At 58.7% G+C, this 20,387-nt stretch overlaps 2 protein-coding genes across 12 annotated transcripts in view; both read left to right on the top strand.

Annotated features, from left to right (window-relative positions):
- DTX2 (deltex E3 ubiquitin ligase 2) overlaps positions 1-7,310 on the top strand; it is a 48,773-nt gene extending 41,463 nt beyond the window's left edge. For all 8 annotated transcript variants that reach the window (XM_055114527.2, XM_055114529.2, XM_055114534.2 and 5 more), the window contains 5 exons: positions 1,759-1,838; positions 3,612-3,770; positions 4,740-4,901; positions 5,672-5,761; positions 6,693-7,310. In XM_055114527.2, coding sequence (XP_054970502.1) covers positions 1,759-1,838; positions 3,612-3,770; positions 4,740-4,901; positions 5,672-5,761; positions 6,693-6,920 — 719 coding nt within the window. In that variant the 3' untranslated portion in view covers positions 6,921-7,310. The remainder of the gene's footprint in view (positions 1-1,758; positions 1,839-3,611; positions 3,771-4,739; positions 4,902-5,671; positions 5,762-6,692) is intronic.
- Positions 7,311-7,437: 127 nt separating this feature from the next.
- Positions 7,438-18,646, top strand: LOC117981182 (uroplakin-3b-like). Of its 4 annotated transcripts, XM_034965408.3 has the most exons (6): positions 7,438-12,877; positions 13,043-13,192; positions 13,797-14,022; positions 15,225-15,304; positions 16,088-16,217; positions 17,178-17,469. In XM_034965408.3, exons 1-6 carry the CDS (start codon positions 12,793-12,795, stop codon positions 17,335-17,337), a joined length of 831 nt encoding a protein of 276 aa, XP_034821299.1. In that variant the 5' UTR covers positions 7,438-12,792; the 3' UTR covers positions 17,338-17,469. The 4 variants fall into 4 exon arrangements, with proteins under 4 accessions (XP_034821299.1, XP_054970514.1, XP_054970515.1 ...); XM_055114539.2 differs by lacking the exon at positions 15,225-15,304 and having other exon boundaries at positions 17,178-18,646; XM_055114540.2 differs by lacking the exons at positions 13,043-13,192; positions 15,225-15,304 and having other exon boundaries at positions 17,178-18,646.
- Positions 18,647-20,387: the final 1,741 nt, after the last annotated feature.

Raw genomic sequence — 20,387 nt, 5'->3', positions numbered from 1 at the left:
TGGGTGGAGTTGGTGTGTGGTGTGGGACGTGTGGAGGTGGGTGTGTGGAGGTGTGTGGGATGTGGAGGTGTGGGGTGTGTGGAGGTGTGGGATATGCGGGGATGTGTGGAGGTGTGGGGGTGTGGCTGGAGTTGGGTGTGCGTGGGGGGGTGTGGGTGTGGATTGGGGTGTGTGGTGTGTGTGTAGGTGTGGTGTCTAGGTGGGGGTGTGGGTGGAGTTGGGTGTGTGTAGGGGGTGTGGGTGTGGATTGGGGTGTGTGGTGTGTGTGTAGGTGTGTGTGTAGGTGTGTCTAGGTGTGGGGGGTGTGGGTGGAGTTGGGTGTGTGTGGGGGGTGTGGGTGTGGATTGGGGTGTGTGGTGTGTGTAGGTGTGGTGTCTGTAGGTGTGGGGGGTGTGGGTGGAGGTGGGTGTGTGTGGGGTGTGGGTGTGTGGTGTGTGTGTAGGTGTGGTGTCTGTAGGTGTGGGGGTGTGGGTGGAGGTGTGGGGGGTGTGGATGGGGGTTGGGGGGTGTGGTCTTGCCAGCAGTTTCCCTCCAGGTCACAGCAGCCATGCCATCACAGAAATTCCAGCTTGGTTACATATTCGTCTTTCCCGTTTGAGATCAGGGAACCGAGGCTCAGAGGTGGCATGATTCGTTCACAGCAAGAGAACTAGAATTAAACAAACCGTGCCGACTCCAGCCTCCGCCCCACCACGCCACCTCCCTGCCAAACTGTCCCCTCCCTGGCCCTTTTTGGTGTAAAGGGAGTTCAGCAGGTGCAGTTGTGCGCCCTCAGGCTTAGAATTCTCTGCAGCCCCTGAAGGCCGTGAGCTTGGATTCAAACCAGAGCCCCTTCTGGTCCTGGAGTCTGGGACGACCGCAGCCCCACCATGACCTTGGGGTGGAGCCCCTGTCAGGAGCGCCTCCACGGGTGGCACTGGGCTCCCGTCCCTCTTTCACCCCCGCACGGGCTTGGCTGCCGGCTTCTGTGGTTCTGCTACTCCCACTACCTAGAGAACGCCCCGGGCCGCGCCGATCCTCACCAGCTCGGGGAGCCTCTTGTCCGTAGGAGAGGCTTTACTGGATGTGGGGTTCGGTGTTTATGGAGATGCAGCCCTTCTCCCTCCAGCTTCGTGCACGTGTGCACAGACAGCGAGTGAGGCCGTCAGGGTGGGCTCCTGCCACGTCTTGGCCCCTCCCCAGAGTCGCTGGACTTAGGAGCTAGTCTGCACGTGACAGACCTTCCCAGTCAGTGGCAGGCGTTTCCCGGGACAGTGTCTGTGTGGCGGTCGGCATGTGTGCAGCTGCCTGTACATGCTGGACCCCAGGCTCCCTTGTCCCTGTGATGTTCATGCCAGGGTAATGCAAGTTGAATCAAATCGTGCTGCCACAACGCCCCCTGGAGTAGTTTGTGCCCGAAGCGGCTGTCTGACTCTTCCGCGCAGCCTCAGAAGCGCCGGGGTCGGTTTCCTCACTCAATGTGCGCGGGGATGCGGCTCCCAGGAGACTGTGCTGCTGTTTCTGCTCTTCTGCATCCTCCATGGCTCCTGGGGCTGAGCCGGGTCCCCGGACGGTGGGACTGGGGAAGGCTTTGCCCGACGGAGCTCGGGGCTCTGTGCCTGGCGCTGAGCTCTCCCGTCCCGCACACTGGCCTCCCTGTCTGGGCCCCTCTCGCATTTCCTCCTGGCAGCTTAGACCTCTCCCTTGCCTTCCTCGCCCTCTGGCCTCCTCTCCAGCCTGTGCTCCTCAGGATGCTGCTTATGTACTTCTCTCTTCTAGGAGCGACCCCGAAGCCAGAGCCAGAGCCAGAGCAGGTCATAAAAAACTACACGGAAGAGCTGAAAGTGCCCCCAGATGAGGTTTGTGTCTTGGGACCTTGGCTGCCTTTGTTTCTGTTTGGAAACAACTCCACATGGAAAGGACATCCGCCCCATCTTGCTTGAAGGGTGCTTCCCAGGTGCCTCTGGGTGCCAGGGCCTTGCTCCAGCCACTTTGGTTTCATCTCCCAGTCTCCCGAGACCCACATCGTTATGATCTGAGCTTTGCACTTAAGGAGCTGTGGTCCTGAGCAAAGCCCCTCCTCTCCTGGCCCTGGCCTCTCCATAGCCTGATGGCCATCCTGGGAGCAGGAATTCCAGAGACAAGGGATGGGCCAGCCTGCCCCACTCTCCACCTTGCGGATGCTCGTGTAGAAGTGAGGTGGCCTCGTCCAGGTGGCTGTCCTGCCCCCCGGCTATTGGGAGAGCTGGTCAAGGTTCTTATAATTTTTTTATTCTTAAAGACGGGTGCACACTGTCGCCCAGGCTCAGTGCAGTGGCGTGATCACAGCTCACTGCAGCCCTGTCCTCCTGACCTCCTGTAATGAACAGGACCAATCAGACTCCTGTTGCGCTTCCATAGAACCTGAACCTCTGCTGAGCCACGTTTTGGGGGCTGCAGCACCACTTTCCCCTGATTTTAGCTGGGAGCCCTGGAGATACTGTTGGGGGAGGGGGTGGGTGAACGGCCGGGAGTACCAGTACCCAGAGATCTTCAGATACTTGGGGGCGGGTGGAAGGCCAGGAGCCCCAGTACCCAGGGACTCTTCACTTGTCTCTTTCTCCAGTCTGTTGAGTCCATGAGAAAAATCTGGTAAGTAAAGGTTTGGAAAGGAGCCTGAACGTCCTCCTCATGTGTCCCACCCCTTCCACAAGCCCTTGCCACATTCCCGCCTGCCCAGCGCTCAGCTCTGTCTCGGCCCTGGTGTCCATCTGGTGTGACTGGGCCGTTTCACCCCAGGCTCCTCCTCTCCAAGCTGCCGTCTGCACAGCCAGCACGCAGCTTGGATCATGGGAGCACTCCCTGCCTGGAACCCCCAGCAGGACCCCCAACTCACACACAACCCCAAGCCCCTGAGTGTGGCAGCCAGACCCCCGAGGGCACGCCTCTCCCTGATCCTGTCTCATCTCCTGCTCCCAGCCCACCCCCTGCCAGCTTTAGTGCCCATGCGCTGGCTCCTCGTTCAGAACGTCCTCCTCCCTCTTCCGGGTGCCCACTCTGTGCTTGTCCATCTGGCAATTCCTGTCTCCCTTGTAAGACCCCACTCCGAGGGCCTCCCCCAGGATCCTGCCCTGTCCGTCCTCCCCATTTGGTGGCTTCTGCTGTCATGTCGGGCCTGCGCTGCTGGTAAGCCCTTCAAGGGCACAGGTCCCGGTGACTCACCTGTGTCTCCAGCCTGTGGAATGGACTTTTTTTTTTTTTCTGAGACGGAGTCTCGCTCTTCACCCAGGCTGGAGTGCAGTGGCACAATCTCAGCTCTGCAACCTCTGCCCCCTGAATTCAAGCGATTCTCTTGCCTCAGCCTCCCGAGTAGCTGGGATTATAGGCACCTGCCAACACGCCCAGCTAATTTTTGTATTCTTAGTAGAGATGGGGTTTTCCCGTGTTGGCCAGGCTGGCCTCAAATTCCTGACCTCAAGTGATCGGCCTCCCAGAGTGCTGGGATTACAGGCCTGAGCCACTGCGCCTGGCCTCGGAATTGACTTTGACTGCACTTCCAGCATTTCAGCACATGAAAGCCTCTTTTTCCAAGACTGGCCCACGTCAGCCCAGCCCACTGTTGGCGAGCATGACCCGTGTTTGGTCTCCTCCAGGACTGCATCATCTGCATGGAGAAGCTGTCCGCAGCGTCTGGATACAGCGATGTGACTGACAGCAAGGCAATCGGGCCCCTGGCTGTGGGCCGCCTCACCAAGTGCAGCCACACCTTCCACCTGCTGTGCCTCCTGGCCATGTACTGCAACGGCAATAAGGTGCCCCCACTGGCCCGGGGCGGAGGCGGGTGGCCCGCCCCCACAGTCCTGAGCTGTCCCCTGCAGGGGTGGGAGGGTTCCGGGGGTGGCTGTAGGAATGGGCCTCTGCAAAAGATGGTGCTGGGCGTGGGGCCAGCTTGAAGACCTTTCTAAAGGCCTGGCCGGCTCTCCTAGGCCTGCCCTACTCTTCTAGGTCTGCCCCACACTTTAGAAAGGAGGACCAGTGCGGCTGGTTCCCTCCACCCCTCCAGCCAGGCCTGAGAAGATTCTGGGCTTCTCTGAGCCTCAGGGCACCGCCTCCCCCTCGGCCACTTGTAAGCACCGCAGACACTGTCTCCCTTCTTCCTTACAGCATCCCTGTGCAGTCAGCACAGTGCTCATGAGGGAGAGGCTCAGAGCAGGGGCTGTGCCCAGGGTCACCCCACTGGGAGGTGGGAGCCAGGCCTTGAGGCAGGGCTGATTCTGGGCCCCACGGCAGCCTACACATGCAGAGCCGCGCCCAGACCGACCCCCAGCTGCTCTCCCTGCATCGGCCTTCAGGCGGGATGGGCAGAGTTTAGAGGCTTAGAGAACCGAGTCATGTGGCGCATCGGAGCCTGGCTCGGCCTTCCCTAGTGTCTGCCGTCCTGGGCAGCCAGGGCCCAGCTCCGCAGATCAGATGCTGCAAGGCTGTCTATCTGACTGCAAATGCGATTCCCCTGTGGAGATTTCTGCTCAGGATCCGAGTTTTCCCACTCGCCACCTGTCTCCTGATAGCATGTCCCTTAACGAAAATGGCATGAGTTGCTGGTGCAAAACAAAGCTTTCCAGGGAAGCTGTTGGAAGCCAGTTTCCGGGCAGGAGGCTGCCAGCAACTCCCTGGGATGGCGGCCAGCCCATTCCCGGGGCCCTTTACCATCTGACGGTGGAGGTGACGGTCTTGGGTGTTCTCAGACTGCCAGCTCAGTGGGTTGCGTCTGCCTCTCTCAGGATGGAAGTCTGCAGTGTCCCTCCTGCAAAACCATCTATGGAGAGAAGACGGGGACCCAGCCCCAGGGAAAGATGGAGGTATTACGGTTCCAGATGTCGCTCCCCGGCCACGAGGACTGCGGGACCATCCTCATAGTTTACAGCATTCCCCATGGCATCCAGGTGAGGGGCCTTCTTGAGTCCCCCACTCCTGGCCACTCCTCTTCCCACCCCGCCCACGTCCCAGCAGTCTGCCCCTGGATCAAGGCTGAGGATGCCCATGTGGCCAAGCTCAGGCCCCCAGGTCCCCTAAGGCCAGGGCCATGGAGGGCCGGGAATGGGGAGGCAGTGCCGGGGTTTAGGGTAAGCTCTTAGGGCTGTGGCAGCAAAAGGCTGGCCCTCCACTCTTTCCTGAACCAAGGAAGCCTTCCTAGACGAGGAGCCATCTTAGCTGGACTTGTTCTGGGCAGAAGGGCAGGCAGTTCAGTGGGAGGAACCCTGCGGAGGGGCTGGAGAAGCGGGGCCACAGCAGGGTGTGCGTCGAGGAACCTTGGGTTGGGAGTGGCAGGGCCAGGCGTGTGGGTGTCAGGAGCCCAGGCACAAGGCCCCAGAGTCCCAGAGGAGACTCAGACGGGCCCTAGCCCTTTCGGTCTCCTGTCTTGAGCCAAGGTGGATCGTAGGGCCTGGGGCAGGGTGGGAAGATAACAGGGGGCAGCAGGCAGTGGGCACTGGCTGCCAGCCAAGGTCCACCTGTGGTGGATGGAGGCATCTTTTTGTCTTGTTGAACCATGAGCCTTTCCCCTGGTTTCCCTTCACTTCTCCACAGCTCAGAGGGAAATTCAGGAACATTCGGGGTTGGCATCTCGGAGCGGGGGAGGAGCTGGAGCTGTGCAGGGGCCTGTCCCTGTGCGGGCTCTCGGAGCACCCTATCCTGGTGTCTGTTCCTCCCGCAGGGCCCTGAGCACCCCAATCCCGGAAAGCCGTTCACTGCCAGAGGGTTTCCCCGCCAGTGCTACCTTCCAGACAACGCCCAGGGCCGCAAGGTGAGTGCCACCATGCGCCCCGGGGGTGGACGGGGCCCTGACCAGGCGGCAGGAGGCCAGGCGCCACACTGGACTCTGCTTCTGCAGTGGAGGACAGAGGCTGAGGCCGGGCCGAGTGTCTGCTGCTCTTTTCTGGGGACCTGCTGTAGGTACAGGGAGGGCAGCCTGGACCTCACATAGCCTCGAGGGAGGAGGAGAGGCCATCACCTTCCAGCACCCTGCCGGGTGGGGTCAGGAGCTCCTGAGAGTCAGAGTGTGACAGGCAGGGACCGGGGGCTGTGTTAGACCAGGTGACCACGGAAGGCTGGAGCAGTGGTGTCTGCACTGAGACATGAATAGGGACTTTGTGGCTGCAGAGAAGGTTGGGGACGAGCCTTCCAGGAAGGCAGGATAGTGGGAGCCCGTGGTGTGGGTGTGAAGACAGGGCTGCCCCCCAGGCCAGCACCAGGGGTAGAGCTGGTTCTGAGCGCCCAGCGAAGCCACGGAGGTGGAGCTGCTGATGGAGCTTTGGAAAAGCTCTGGCCGTGTGAGAATGGGCTTGAGGTGGCGGAGCTGGAGGCGGGGAGAGGGCAGGGAGAGGGCAGGGAGGCCTGGATTCCACCAGGGAGGGTGGGTGGGCGGGCGCTCGTCCAGCACCGGCTGTGGAAACAGGGAGGACTTGAGCATGGTGCCTGGGCATCAGGACCAAACGGATGGCAGTGCCACAGGCACCGAGGCGGGGTGGGCTGGAGCCCAGGTTCACGTGGGATCCTAATGTACTATCCAGTGGGCAGTTTTGGGGTCCCTGCAGATGGGGTGAGTGCCAGGGAGTGGATGAGTCACCTGGGAGGGGCTGGGATGGGAAGAACATGGTGCCAACCCGTGCCTGCTCACTGAGCCCCTCTCACTCTCCGTCCCCTCCTTCCTCTTCCCCCTCCTCCTCCCTGGGCAGGTCCTAGAGCTCCTGAAGGTGGCCTGGAAGAGGCGGCTCATCTTCACAGTGGGCACGTCCAGCACCACGGGTGAGACGGACACCGTGGTGTGGAACGAGATCCACCACAAGACAGAGATGGACCGCAACGTTACGGGCCACGGCTATCCCGACCCCAACTACCTGCAGAACGTGCTGGCTGAGCTGGCTGCCCAGGGGGTGACCGAGGACTGCCTGGAGCAGCAGTGACCTCGCACCCCAGCACGCCCGCCTCTGGTGGCCACCCCGCTGCCCCATGGCTGGCTGGGTGGCCAGGCAGGAAGTGCCCAGCCCGAGAGGCTGGGAGGTTTGTTGAGGGTGTGGGGTGTGCCCCACCTGAAGCCGGGGCTCCCCCTGCCTGCCTCTCTCTCCTCCTCCCCTGTGGGAATTGGGCAGCCCTGGGCAGTTGTACTCATGGGGGCTTAAGATGCAGCTACCTCAGTGCGCAGGGCCCGTCTGTCCTCTGGGGGCTGCTTCGGGCCCGCGGTGCTCGGGGCCTGGTGTGGGGCGAGTAGAGACTTCCCCAGCCTGGACGGGCGTGGGTTCTGGGTCAGCTTCTTTTACCTCAATTTTGTTTGCAATAAATGCTCTATAGCCAAAGCCAGCAGCTCCTGAGTGTGTGCATGCATGCGTGTGTGCACACTTGTGTGTGTGTGTGCCCCCTCCCACTTCCTGCATCAGAGCAAGAGGGGGTCCCATGGGCTCATCGGCTCCCATTTGATAACTGAAGAACAGGCCACAGCGAGGCATGGAGGAGCCCACGGTACTGGGCTGTGCAGCCTCCACATGCCCTACACTGATCTCCCTGCCATGCCAGGGGCTGTCACCCCAGAGCACCAGCTGTCACCTTTGTGGCCCTGGGGTTGTGGTTCACAAAATGCCATTCACTTAGGATTGGAGCTGCTGTCTCTGTTTTACTGATGTGGAAACAGGTTCAAAGGTGCAATGACTTGAACCAGGCATGGTGACGCATGCCTGTTATCCCAGCTGCTCAGAAGGTCGAGACAGGAAGCTCACTTTAGTCCAGACATTTGAGACCAGCCTGAGCAAAATTGCAAGACCTCATCTCTAAAAAAAAAATTAGGCCAGGTGCAGTGGCTCACGCCTCTAATCCTAGCACTTTTGGGAGGCTGAGACAGGTGGATCACCTGAGGTCAGGAATTTGAGACCAGCTTGGCCAACATGGCAAAACATCGTCTCTACTGAAAATACGAAAATTAGCCAGGCGTGGTGGCATGCGGCTGTAATCCCAGCTACTCAGAAGGCTGAGGCAGGAGAATCGTTCGAACCTGGGAGGTGGAGGTTGCAGTGAGCCAAGATCATGCCACTGCACTCCAGCCTGAGCCACAGAGCGAGATTCCGTCTCAAAAAAATAAATAAATAAGCCAGGCATGGTGGCACCTGTCTGTAGTCCCAGCGGTCGGGAGGCTGAGGCGGGAGGATCGCTTGAGCCCAGGAGCTCAAGGCTGCAGTGAGCTATGATTGCACCACTGCACTCCAGCCTGGGCAACAGAGCAAGATCCCATCTGTAAAATCATAATAAAAAGAGACAGATTGAATGCTTGGCTAGGTAGGTGGAATCCAGGCCAGGGTTGATCTGACACCATTCTCAAAGTTCTAATTCTTCCTCCTCTTGGAAGGAGGATCAGATATCCCCAGTCAAGATCTTGCTGCTTGTCCGGGAGGAGTAGTTTGGGCCTGGGACCAGAGGGGGACGGTAGGGCCACCTCATTCATGGCTGTGGAAACCAGAGGCACTTTGGCCTTGGTGAGCCCCTTTCTCTGTTAAACCTATTTTACAACATGTTGGTATAAAGATGAATATATTAATGTATACTAGAGGATTTTCTCTCATCTAAAGGTTCATTTTTTTCCCTTCTGATTTTAAAAGAAATTAAAAATGTATGTCAGCTCTTATAGTGTGGGCCCAGGGCACTGTGCCTAATGGTAAGTTGGTCCAGGGTAAAAAGGGTAGTGAGGTCTCTCTAGAAGACCCCAGTGTTGGCCGGGTGCAGTGGCTCAGGCCTGTCATCCCAGCACTTTGGGAGGCTGAGGCGGGAGGATCACAAGGTCAGGAGATCGAGACCATCCTGGCTAACACGGTGAAACCCCATTTCTACTAAAAATACAAAAAATTAGCTGGGTGTGGTGGCGGGCGCTTGTAGTCCCAGCTACTCAGGAGGCTGAGGCAGGAGAATGGTGTGAACCCGGGAGGTGGAGCTTGCAGTGAGCCGAGATGGCGCCACTGCACTCCAGCCTGGGTGATAGGGCGAGACTCCGTCTCAAAAAAAAAAAAAAAAAAAAGACCCCAGCGTAGCTGGACCCCAAACCTGTTTGGTTCCACATTTGATTTGTTGTTGTTTGTTTTTGAAACGGAGCCTCGCTCTGTCGTCCAAGCTGGAGTGCAGTGGTGCGATCACGGCTCACTGCAACCTCCACCTCGCGGGTTCAAGTGATTCTCCTGCCTCAGCCTCCCGAGTAGCTGGGACTACAGACACCCACCACCACGTCCAGTTAATTTTTGTATTTTTAGTAGAGACAGAGTTTCACAATGTTGACCAGGCTGGTCTTGAACTCCTAACCTCAGGTGATCCTCCTACCTCGGCCTCCCAAAGTGCTGGGATTACAGGCGTGAGCCACTGTGCCCGGCCTGGTTCCACATTTGAGACTGTGTACTCACACTGCCTGTGAGTGCAGGAGTTGGGGTGGGCGCCTGAGCCTTGGGTGCTTCTCCTTGAAAGGATTCTGAGGATGAGGATAGGAGAAAATATTTTCAAATTGCATACCTGATAAGGATCTAGTATCCAGAATATATAAAGAACCCATAGAACTCAGCAATAGGCCGGGTGGAGTGGCTTATGCCTGTAATCCCAGCACTTTGTGAGGCCGAGGTGGGTGGATCACCTGAGGTCAGGAGTTTGAGACCAGCCTGGCCAACGTGGTGAAACCCCCTCTACTAAAAATACAAAAATTAGCTGGGCGTGGTGGTGTGCACCTACAATTCCAGCTAACTTGGGAGGCTGAGGCAGGAGAATTGCTTGAACCCGGAAGGCAGAGGTTGCAGTGAGCCGAGATCACGCCACTGTACTCCAGCCTGGCGACAGAGCAAGACTCCGTCTCAAAAAATATATATAAAAACAAACCATGAGATGCCACACTACACCCATTACGATGGCTATACTAAAACAAAACGCGGTGTTGGAGAGGATGTCGAGAAATGGGACCCTCATCCACTGTTACTGGGAATGTAAAATGCAGCCACTTTGGCAAACAGAACCTCAAAAAGCAGCATTAGCATATGACCACAGTTCCACTCCTAGGTACATTCTCAAGAGAATTGAAAATGTGCCCACAGAAGCCTGCGCACAGATGCTCATGGCAGCATTATTTACAGTAGCCCCACAGTGGAAAAAACCAAATTCTGCATCCACTGATGAATGAAAGTGTGATACGTTCACAGGATGGAATGTTACTCAACTGTGAAAAGGAATGAAGCAATCACAGTCGAGGAGGAACCTTGAAAAAGTAACAAAAGCCAGACACAAAAGGTCACATGTTGTGTGACTGCATCCTATGAAATGTCCATTACGGGCAAAACCATGGAAACAAGAAGTAGCTTAGTCGTTACTGGGGACAGGGGAGAATGGAGAGTTACCGTTTAATGGGTGTAGTGTTTCGTTTTGGGGAAGTAAGAAGGTTCTGGAATTGGTGATGGTTGCACAACCTTGTTGATATACTAAAAGCTGTTGGGCACTGTGGCTCATGCCTGTAATCTGGGCACTTGGGGAGGCTGAGGCAGGAGGATCCCTTGAGCCAGGAGTTCAAGACCAGGCTGGGCAACACAGTGAGACCCTGTCTCTACAAGAAATATATTTTTATTATATTTTTTTGAGACAGAGTCTCACTCTGTCATCCACGCTGTAGTGCGGTGGTGCGATCTCAGCTCACTGCAACCTCCGCCTCCCGGGTTCAAGTCATTCTCCTGCCTCAGCCTCCCGAGTACTTGGGATTACAAGCACATTCCACCACACCCGGCTAATTTTTGTAATTTTAGTCGAGACGGGGTTTCACCATGTTCGCCAGGCTGGTCTCGAACTCATGACCTCAAGTGACCTGCCCACCTCGGCCTCCCAAAGTGCTGGGATTACCGCCGTAAGTCACTACACCCAGCCTCAAAAATTTAGCAGCTGTGCGCAGTGGCTCATGCCTGTAATCCCAGCACTTTGGGAGGCCGAGGCAGGTAGATCGCGATGTCAGGCGTTTGAGACCAGCCTGGCCAAGTTGGTGAAACCTCATCTCTACTAAAAATACAAAAATTAGCTGGGCATGGTGGTGGGTGCCTGTAGTCCCAGCTACTAGGGAGGCTGAGGCAGAAGAATTGCTTGAACCCAGGAGGTGGAGGTTGCAGTGAGCAGAGATCACGCCATTGCACTCCAGCCTGGGCGACAGGGTGAGACTCCATGTCTCAAAAAAAAAAATATCCAGGCACGGTGGCTCACGCCTGTAATCCCAGTACTTTAGGAGGCCAAGGCAGGAGATTTGCTTGATCCTCCCAGGAGTTAGAGATCAGCCTGGGCAACATAGCAAGATCCTGTTTCTATAAAAAATACATTTTTAAAAATTGGCCAGCCGGACGCAGTGGCTCACACCTGCAATCCCAGCGCTTTGGGAGGCTGAGGTGGGTGGATCACCTGAGGTCAGGAGTTCGAGACCAGCCTCACCAACGTGGAGAAACCCTGTCTCTACTAAAAATACAAAATTAGACAGGTGTGGTGGCACATGCCTGTAATCCCAGCTACTCAGGAGGCTGAGGCAGGAGAATCACTTGAACCCAGGAGGTGGAGGTTGCGGTGAGCCAAGATCGAGCCATTGTACTCCAGCCTGGGCAACAAGAATGAAAACCCCGTTTCAAAACAAACAAACAAAAAATTGGCGGGGGTGCCAGGCACAGTGGCACACGCCTGTAATCCCAGCACTTTGGGAGGCCAAGGCGGGTGGATCACTTGAGATCAGGAATTTGAGACCAGCCAAGCCAACGTGGTGAAACCCCATCCCTACTAAAAATACAAAAATTAGCTGGGCGTGGGGCACGTGCCTGTAATCCCAGCTACTTGGGAGGCTGAGGCAGGAGAATCGCTTGAACCCAGGAGGCGGAGGTTGCAGTGAGCCCAGATCACGCCACTGCACTCCAGCCTGGACAACAAAGGAGACTCCATCTTAAAAAAAAATTAATTAAATAAATTTTAAAATTTAGCTGGAGCATGGTGGTGTGTGCCTGTGGTTCCAGCTACTGGGAAGGCTGAGGTGGGAGGATTAACTGAACCTGGGAGTTTGAGGCTCCAGTTAGCTGTGAACTGACCTCCCTGGGTGACATATATATATTTAAGCCACTGAGCTGTGAAGGTTGTGAAGGTATGTGAGTTATGTCTTGAAAAATACACACATAGTGAGCGCCAAATCCCGGGAGTAGTGTTTAAGTGGCGGGCTTGTCAGCTGTCAAGGGCTCTGCAGCCCTTTCTCTGAATCCAAGTTGTTCTTCCTGTGGACAGGGAACCAAGGCTGCGAACTGGGAGGATGTGGCCTCGTGGGGGGCAGGGCCAGCGTGCTGTGATGGGGATGGGGCTGGGCAGGTTGGGGCTGCCTGCTACTCCCCACTCCTGACTCTGGGTGGGGACAGAAGGCAGAGGGAGGCTCCTGGCACCTGGGGCACAGGAATCTCAGGCATGTGGTCCTGAGCCTGTTTCCAAAAGCCAGACCCTCCTCCCCAGGGCGGAGAGACTGGGAGGGGCCCCAATCCAGGCTCCGGGATGGCCTGGCTGGCATCTGGGGTTCCACTGGCCCCTCTCCCTTGGCCCTGGCAGTGGGGCTGGATACTGGCCTGCCTCCCACCAGAGTCCCCCCAGCTCCTCCCTGCTGTGGGCTGGCCTGGGAGGAAGGGGGTGGGGTGCACTTACATTTGCAGGTCTTTCCAGCCCCTGGGGCAGCCTGATTAACCAGCTTCTCCAGGGCCAAGCTGTTGGGGGTGGGGTGCAGCCCGAAGCAGCCAGACCAGCCCCTGAGCCTCCTGGGTGCTGGCGGCTGTCATGGGGCTACCCTGGGGGCAGCCTCACCTAAGGCTGCAGATGCTCCTCCTGGCGTTGAACTGTCTCCGGCCCAGCCTGAGCCTGGGTAAGTGGGGGTCCCGGATGGACGCGTCCAGCCAGACCCAAGGGGCTGGGGGCCCTGCTGGAGTGATTGGACCCTGGGTGCCCGCCCCCCTCCGATTGGGAGAGGCAGCCCCAGGGACCCCCACGCCCATCTCCGTGGCTCACCTTTTGTCCCCCGTGGCCACAGAGCTGGTGCCCTACACACCACAGATAACAGCTTGGGACCTGGAAGGGAAGGTCACAGCCACCACCTTCTCCCTGGAGCAGCCGCGCTGTGTCTTCGATGGGCTTGCCAGCACCAGCGATACCGTCTGGCTCGTGGTGGCCTTCAGCAATGGTGCGGGGACTGCTGTGGGGCCTGGGTGAGGGTGACGGCTGAGGAGAGTGGTGGGCCCTAGGAGCCCCTCACCAGCAAGCGCCTTCAATGATTGAGCCCCTGTGGGGGCCTTTGGGAGAGTAGGTGTGGATGAATTGGGCTTTATCTAAAGGGGTAATATGTGTATTGAAAAATACACACGTAGTGAACACCAAATCCCGGGAGTAGTGCAAGTGGTGGGTTTGTCAGCTGTCAAGGGCTCTGCAACCCTTTCTCTGAATCCAAGTAGTTCTTCCTTTGGACAGGGAACCGAGGCTGCGACCTGGGAGGATGTGGCCTCCTATGGGGCAGGGCCGGTGCACTGCGATGGGGCTGGGGCTGGGGCTGGGCAGGTTGGGACTGCCTGCTGCTCCCCACTCCTGGCTCTGGGTGGGGACAAAAGGCCAGAGGGAAGCTCCCCTTCAGGGGTAACAAAGTCGACTGAGTCTGGACTATCTCTGGGGGCCCTGAGGGAGGAGGTGGCATGGGGGGTCAGGGCTGGAGACTGGGCGAACACAGAACTCCCACTCATAAGGACAAAGCTGCTTTCTCCCCTCCCACCTCCATCTGTTCTCTCATCCTGCAGCCTCCAGGGGCTTCCAGAACCCAGAGACACTGGCTGACATTCCGGCCTCCCCACAGCTGCTGACCGATGGCCACTACATGACGCTGCCCCTGTCTCTGGACCAGCTGCCCTGTGACGACCCCATGGCGGGCAGCGGAGGCGCCCCGGTGCTGCGGGTGGGCCATGACCACGGCTGCCACCAGCAGCCCTTCTGCAATGCGCCCCTCCCTGGCCCTGGACCCTATCGGTGGGTGGTCCCCACCGGAGCCCTGGGACTGGGGCTGTGCTTGGGGCGGACGCATTGCTGGGACCAGGGATGCTCTCTCTAGCATCTTTCCAGGGAGGGGTCCCCCGGCCCCGGTCCTCCCCTTTGCAAGCCTGGGCTCCTTCCACTGTAGAGTCAGCAATAGTGCTCACCCCCACTGGGGCCAGGCAAGGCCCAGGAGGAGAGGCTGGGCACCTTGGGGAGGCGGGATCTTAGTCAAGGTGGGAGGGGGCAGCTTCCCCAAAGTCTAGGCCCCTGTCCCCCACCACGGGCAGATCTGGCAGGAAACTCGGGGGCCGAGTTCAGACCCAGTCTCGTCGGTATTAGGCAGGGAGCAGGAGAGGTGGCTCCCACCCGCTCTTACAGATGAGGAAACTGAGGCACAGGAGGTCAAGTGGCCTGCCAACATCGGGGTGGAGCGGGATGGGGAAGCAGGCAGTGTGTCCAGGTCAGGACTGTCCGGACACAGGAGGAGGCGGGGTGATCTCAGGAAGACCGGGCCCAGGGGAAGCCAGGAAGGCAGGGCGTGGTGAGGCTGGAACAGCACCCCGCTCTGCCCAGCCCCCTTCTGCCCTCTCACCCACTCTCCAGGTCCACCCTCTGCCCTCCCCGCTGCCTCACCCTGGCTCAGCCTTCCAGCTCCATGCCCCGCCCCATCCCCCGCAGCCACTCTTTTCAATGCCAACCTGCCAGGTCCTTCCCCGCTTCCCAGGCCTTGCAGAGCTCCCAGCCCTGCAAAGACACAAACCGAGCCCCTCTGCGGGGCTCCTGGTGCCCTGGGTCCTCAGGCTGCTGGTGATTGAGCCCCCTGCCCCCCGGCTACTGCTGCCCCTCCGGGAGGCCTGTGACCCCTGCCCCATGTGCCCTGCTAAGCCACCTTCACCTGCTCTTTTGGCTTGTGACATTTAGGAACCAGGGCCCCTAAACCAGCATCCCCGGCCCAGGTCTGGTGTCTGGAGAGCAATTGCTCAGGGGGATGAGGGGTGGTGGCACAGGCCAAGTGGCTGGAGACATCTCAGGGGATTCTCAGAGCAGGGCCAGGCCATGGGCTGCTGCTCTTGACGGGCACCCCCACTCCACATCCATGGGAGGGCCCCAGAGGAGCTGCCTGGGGCTTGGCCCTGCCCAGGGTGGTCCCGGCCTCTGAAGCTCTCCCCTCCTCCCCCACCACCTCCCATCCCCAGGGTGAAGTTCCTCCTGATGGACACCAGGGGCTCACCCAGGGCTGAGACCAAGTGGTCAGACCCCATCACTCTCCACCAAGGTAGCGCTGGGCAGGAGGGGCGCTGCCCCCAGTGGACTCACGATCTCTCTGGGCCACCTCTGCTGAGCTGGCCACACCCCTGCTCCCACAGGGCTGGGGGCCTGGAGGCCATGTCCAAGTCGGGCCCAGCCCCCAACAGAACCTCATGCTGGGGGAGTGGGGCACCCAGCCAGCCCCCTCGGCAGGGGCACCATCTCGGCCCATCCGCAAGCGTTTGCCACATTGTGGGCACAGACAGCCTCCCCCCTCCTGTAGGGAGTCAGCCTGTGTCAGCCCCTGCTGGGAGGGAGGAAGAGGGTGTGGAGGAGGTCAGGGTCAGGGTCGGGGCTGGCTGGGGAGGCAGCCAGCTTGAGTTCTGAGCAGACCCCAAGGGGCAAGTGTGAATGTACCAGGCCCAGAAGTTTCGAGTGCCACGGCCCAGGTGTCGGGGGTGGGGGTCTCCTGGGAGACGGCTTCAGAGGTCAGGGGGTATGGGGTGGAAGTCTTGTCATCTGAAGGCCTTGACTGCTGGGCTCCAGGGAGCAGGGCAGTGGATGAGCACGTGGGTGGGAGCAGCCTAGAAGGTAGGAGCAGGGCGGAGGCTGTGGTCCAGGCTGGCAGAGAACAGATGCTGTGCCGTCCCGAGGAAGAGGGACGGGGGGTGGGATCAGGGGGGCGCCTGGGGATATGAGACAGCCAGGCCTTGAAGCTAGGCCAGCGTGGGTGGGGAGGGAGCGAGGGAGGAGATGACAGCCAGCCCTGGGGTCGAGGGGCAGCCCCTCTGAGCAGCTGGTGTGTGTGCAGGGAAGACCCCCGGATCCATCGACACCTGGCCAGGGCGGCGAAGTGGCAGCATGATCGTCATTACCTCCATCCTCTCTTCTCTGGCCGGCCTCCTACTCTTGGCCTTCTTGGCAGCCTCTACCATGCGCTTGTGAGTGGGGACACCCCCTCGGGCCCCTCTCCCACCCAGAACCCCTCTGTTGAATTGGTCCCAGTGTCTGGAAGCCCTCCAGGCATGCCATGGGGTTTATTTTTGGTAGAGACAGGGACTTGCTATGTTGCCCAGGCTGGTCTGGAACTGCTGGGCTCAAGCGATCCTCCCATCTCGGCCTCCCAAAGTATTAGGATTACAGGCGTGAGCCACCTTGCTGAGCCCCGTGGTTTCGAGCTGGGCAGCGCCCCTCCCAGGGCCTGTGCAGGGAACTCCCACCCTGAGTATCTCGAACCTCAGGGGTCAGTGATGGGGCCAGAAGCCCCTCTGAGGACAGGTTCGGGAGGTCCCGCCTCACTCGGGCCCTGTCTTTTCAGTGTGTCCTCAGCCAAGGCCCTTCTCCTCCCGGGCCTCACCTGCTGTCTGTGGATCCTCTGGTGGTTTAGTAAGCTGACGCCAGGGTAGTCAGGGTGGTCACCTGGAGAGGTGGTCCTCCAATTGGTTCTAGAAGGGAGGAAGGAGGGATCAGAGACTGCAGGTGAGGCCGGGTGCAGTGGCACATGCCTGTAATCCTAGCACTTTGGGAGGCCAAGGTGGGAGGATCACTGGAGGCCAAAAGTTCAAGACCAGCCTGAGCAACATGGTGAAACCCCATCTCCACTAAAAATGCAAAAATTGTCCGGGTGTGGTGGCAGGCACCTGTAATCCCAGCTACTCGGGAGGCTGAGGCAGGAGAATCGTTTGAACCCGGGTGGCGGAGGTTGCAGAGAGCTTAGATCACACCACCGCACTCCAGCCTGGGTGACAGAGACAGACTCCATCTCAAAAAAAAAAAAAAAAAAAGAAAGAGAGAGAGAGACTGCACATGAGGGAGCTGGGAGGGAGGAGAGCAGGCCTTGACCCAGCACGTGCCCCATGTGGCAGGGACATATGTCTCTTCCTCCTCCTCTCCCTGCCCAGCTCCAGCCTGTGGTGGCCGGAGGAGGCCCCAGAGCAGCTGCGGATCGGCTCCTTCATGGGCAAGCGCTACATGACCCACCACATCCCACCCAGCGAGGCCGCCACACTGCCGGTGGGCTGCGAGCCTGGCCTGGACCCCCTCCCCAGCCTCAGCCCCTAGCCTGGCCTATTTGCATGGGGCTGGGGGAGATGGGGCGCCGGGAGCGAGTGCATGGTGCTTTGTCCCAGCTCCTGCACCCACAGGCCCCCTCAGGGCTCCTTGCCTTTCCCCCCCACCAGCACACCCCGTACCCTGCCTGGAATCCCAGCACCAGCCCCCCTGCCTCTCCTCTGCCTTTCTGGTTTCTCTCCCTCTCCAAGCATCTGTAAGTTGCACTCAGGAGGGTTTAGGGGAGGGCCATGGGCAGGCTGGAAACCCAGTCCCCACCTCCATCCCCACCTCTGTCTCACCTGACCTCCTGCAAGGGAGGCTGGAGACTGTGTGGACAGGCCGCCCTGACCGCAAGCTTCCAGACCCTGGGAGGAGGACTGCAGAGGACTGTGCTTTGCCTGATGCAGGGAGCTGGGCCCATCCTGGGGCCTAGCCACCCTCCGTCCCCCATCCCACACATCAGTGGCTGGGCGGGGTGAGGATTCAGAGGCGTCTCTACTGCCCCTGGGCACAGCACCTTTCTGAGAGTGGGACTCTCCATGGTCATCTGACTACCAATTCTGGCCACCACCTCCAACCCTCTTGCGCATATGGATGGCTCTAGCCCTTATCCACCCCCTCAAGCATTTATTAAGCATCTGCTGTATGCCACATACAGTGTTAGACTTGGGGCTTCAGGCATAGCCAGTCCTGACCTTGGGGAGCTGCCTTCTCTAGACCTGAGACGACCACGTGTCCAGATGTGACCTGTTGCTGTCGGGGGTCTGTCAGGCCCTTAGACCGTCACCCCAGTAGGCTCTCCAGGACCCAGGAGCCTCCATCACCTGGAAGGACCCTCTGTGCAAAACCTCAAGCGTCCATCTGTGCACAAGGCCGGTGGTTCCCGTCGTCGCCACTCGGGGGTTGCCGGTGAGCCGCAGCCAGGCCGCCTCACGGCCAGTGCGCATGCGCGCTCCTATTCGCTGCCCCTTCTGCCTCCGAGGCGGTAGCAGATGCCACGTTGGCGGGGTCGGTGAAGGTCAGGACTCTAGGCCTCCCTCCGCCAAGCCAGAGTGATGAGCAATCACGCCTGAGAGCCCACTGCGTGCCATGCAGTCCGCACAGCCGCAGCGATTTTCTAGATGGAGAAACTGAGGCTCAGTGACTTGCCCGCTGCACTCTGTCCACGGCCGCTGCACACGACCCCTTGAGCTGCGCTCCCGGACCTTCTAATGTGACCACGGCTCCCGGCATGCAGGCCCTGCCAGCGGAGGGAGCCCGGTGGTGACCCTTGTTCTGCAGCCCTCTTTGGAGGTGAATAAATGCGGTCTGGAGCCCACCCTGGCCTGAATGGTGCCCCTGCTGGGACAGGAAATTTATACCGGGAGGCCAGGGCCCTGCTCAGCTTCTGCCCCATGGGGTTACCCCGAGCCTGTCCCTTGATTGCTGTCCCGGCTTGTACTTTGAGGTGCTCCCATCTCCTAGGAAAATCCACACATGCGTTTCAGGGCCAGGTATGTGGTTTAGGTAGTGCTCCCTCCCAAGCAAGCCCTTGAGCCCCTCATCTCTGGAGGCTTCTCCTCCATGCTGCCTGCACCCCCACCAGCCACCAGAACCCCTTCAGGTATAGACAGAAACAGATTCAGTCAAATTCCTTGGTGTCCCAGGTGACGTCTGGCCAGGGGAGCCAGCCCCTTTAAGTTACACTATTGCATGGCTCACACCCGGAATCCTAGCACTTTGAGAGGCTCAGGCAGAAGGATTACTTGACCCCAAGAGTTCCAGACCAGCTGGGGCAACAACATAGTGAGACTCTATCTCTACTAAAAATGAAAAAAAAAGATTAGCCAGGGGTGGTGGTGTGCACCTCTAGTCCCAGCTACTCGGGAGGGCTGAGGCAGGAAGATCACCTGAACCCAGGAGTTTAAGGCTGCAGTGAGCCGTGATCGTGCCACCGCATTCCAGCCTGGACAATAGAGTGAGACCCTGTCTTGAACGAACAGGCCAGGCACAGTGGCTCACACCTGTAATCCCAGGACTTTGGGAGGCTGAGGTGGGCAGATCACTTAAGGTCAGGAGTTAGAGACCAGCCTGGCCAATGTGGCAAAACCCTGTCTCTACCAAAAATACAAAAATTAGCAGGGCATGGTGGTGGGGGCCTGTAATCCCAGCTACTCGGGAGGCTGAAGCAGGAGAATCACTTGAACCCAGAAGGTGGAGGTTGCAGTGAGCCGAGATCTTGCCACTGCCCTCCAGTTTGGGTGACAGAGCAAGACTCCATCTCCAAAAAAAACAAAGCACACAAACAAACAAAAAAACCCCACCACGGTGGAGCCCAGGTCCCTCTGCCTGGAACTGAGAGAGAGTTAACAGACGGGCTTGGTGTCTCGTGCCTGTAATCCCAACTTTGGGAGGCCAGGGCAGGCGGATCACTTGAGGTCAGGGGTTTGAGAGCAGCCTGGCCAACATGGTGAAACCCTGTCTCTGCTAAAAATACAAAAATTAGCCTGGTGTGGTGGTGGGTGCCTGTAATCCCAGCTACTTGGCAGGCTGAGGCAGGAGAATCACTTGAACCTGGGAAACGGAGGTTGCAGTGAGCCGAGATCGTGCCACTGCACTCCAGCTTGGACGACAGAGCGAGACTCCAACTCAAAAAAAAAAAAAAAAAGACAGAGTTAAAAGACCACCTCCCTGTCAGTGACCCTTCAGCAGAGACTGTCTCACGCTGTCCTATCCAGACCCAAGACAGTTGGCTAGGGGCCCGGCCCCGGAGGGGTATGACAGGGAGAAGGAGGGGGCCCTTGGTGTTTGCTGTGTGAAAAGATGAATTAATCCTCCCAGGGTTCAAGGACCAGCTAGGAGCAGGATTGCCACGGCTTTTTTTTTTTTTTTTTAACATGGAGTCTCACTCTGTTGCCCAGGTTGGAGTGCTGTGGCGCGATCTCTGCTCACCGCAACCTCCACTTCCCAGGTTAAAGTGATTCTCGAGCCTTGGTCTCCTGAGTCGCTGGGATCACAGGTGCCTGCCACTACACCCAGCCAATTTTTGTATTTTTTGTAGAGATGAAATTTCACCATGT

The sequence above is a fragment of the Pan paniscus genome, chromosome 6 (genome assembly GCF_029289425.2).
Source record: "Pan paniscus chromosome 6, NHGRI_mPanPan1-v2.0_pri, whole genome shotgun sequence".
Lineage (NCBI taxonomy): Eukaryota > Metazoa > Chordata > Mammalia > Primates > Hominidae > Pan > Pan paniscus.
The sequence above is the reverse complement of the archived record's forward strand: the minus strand, read 5'-3'. Positions and strand labels throughout refer to the sequence as shown.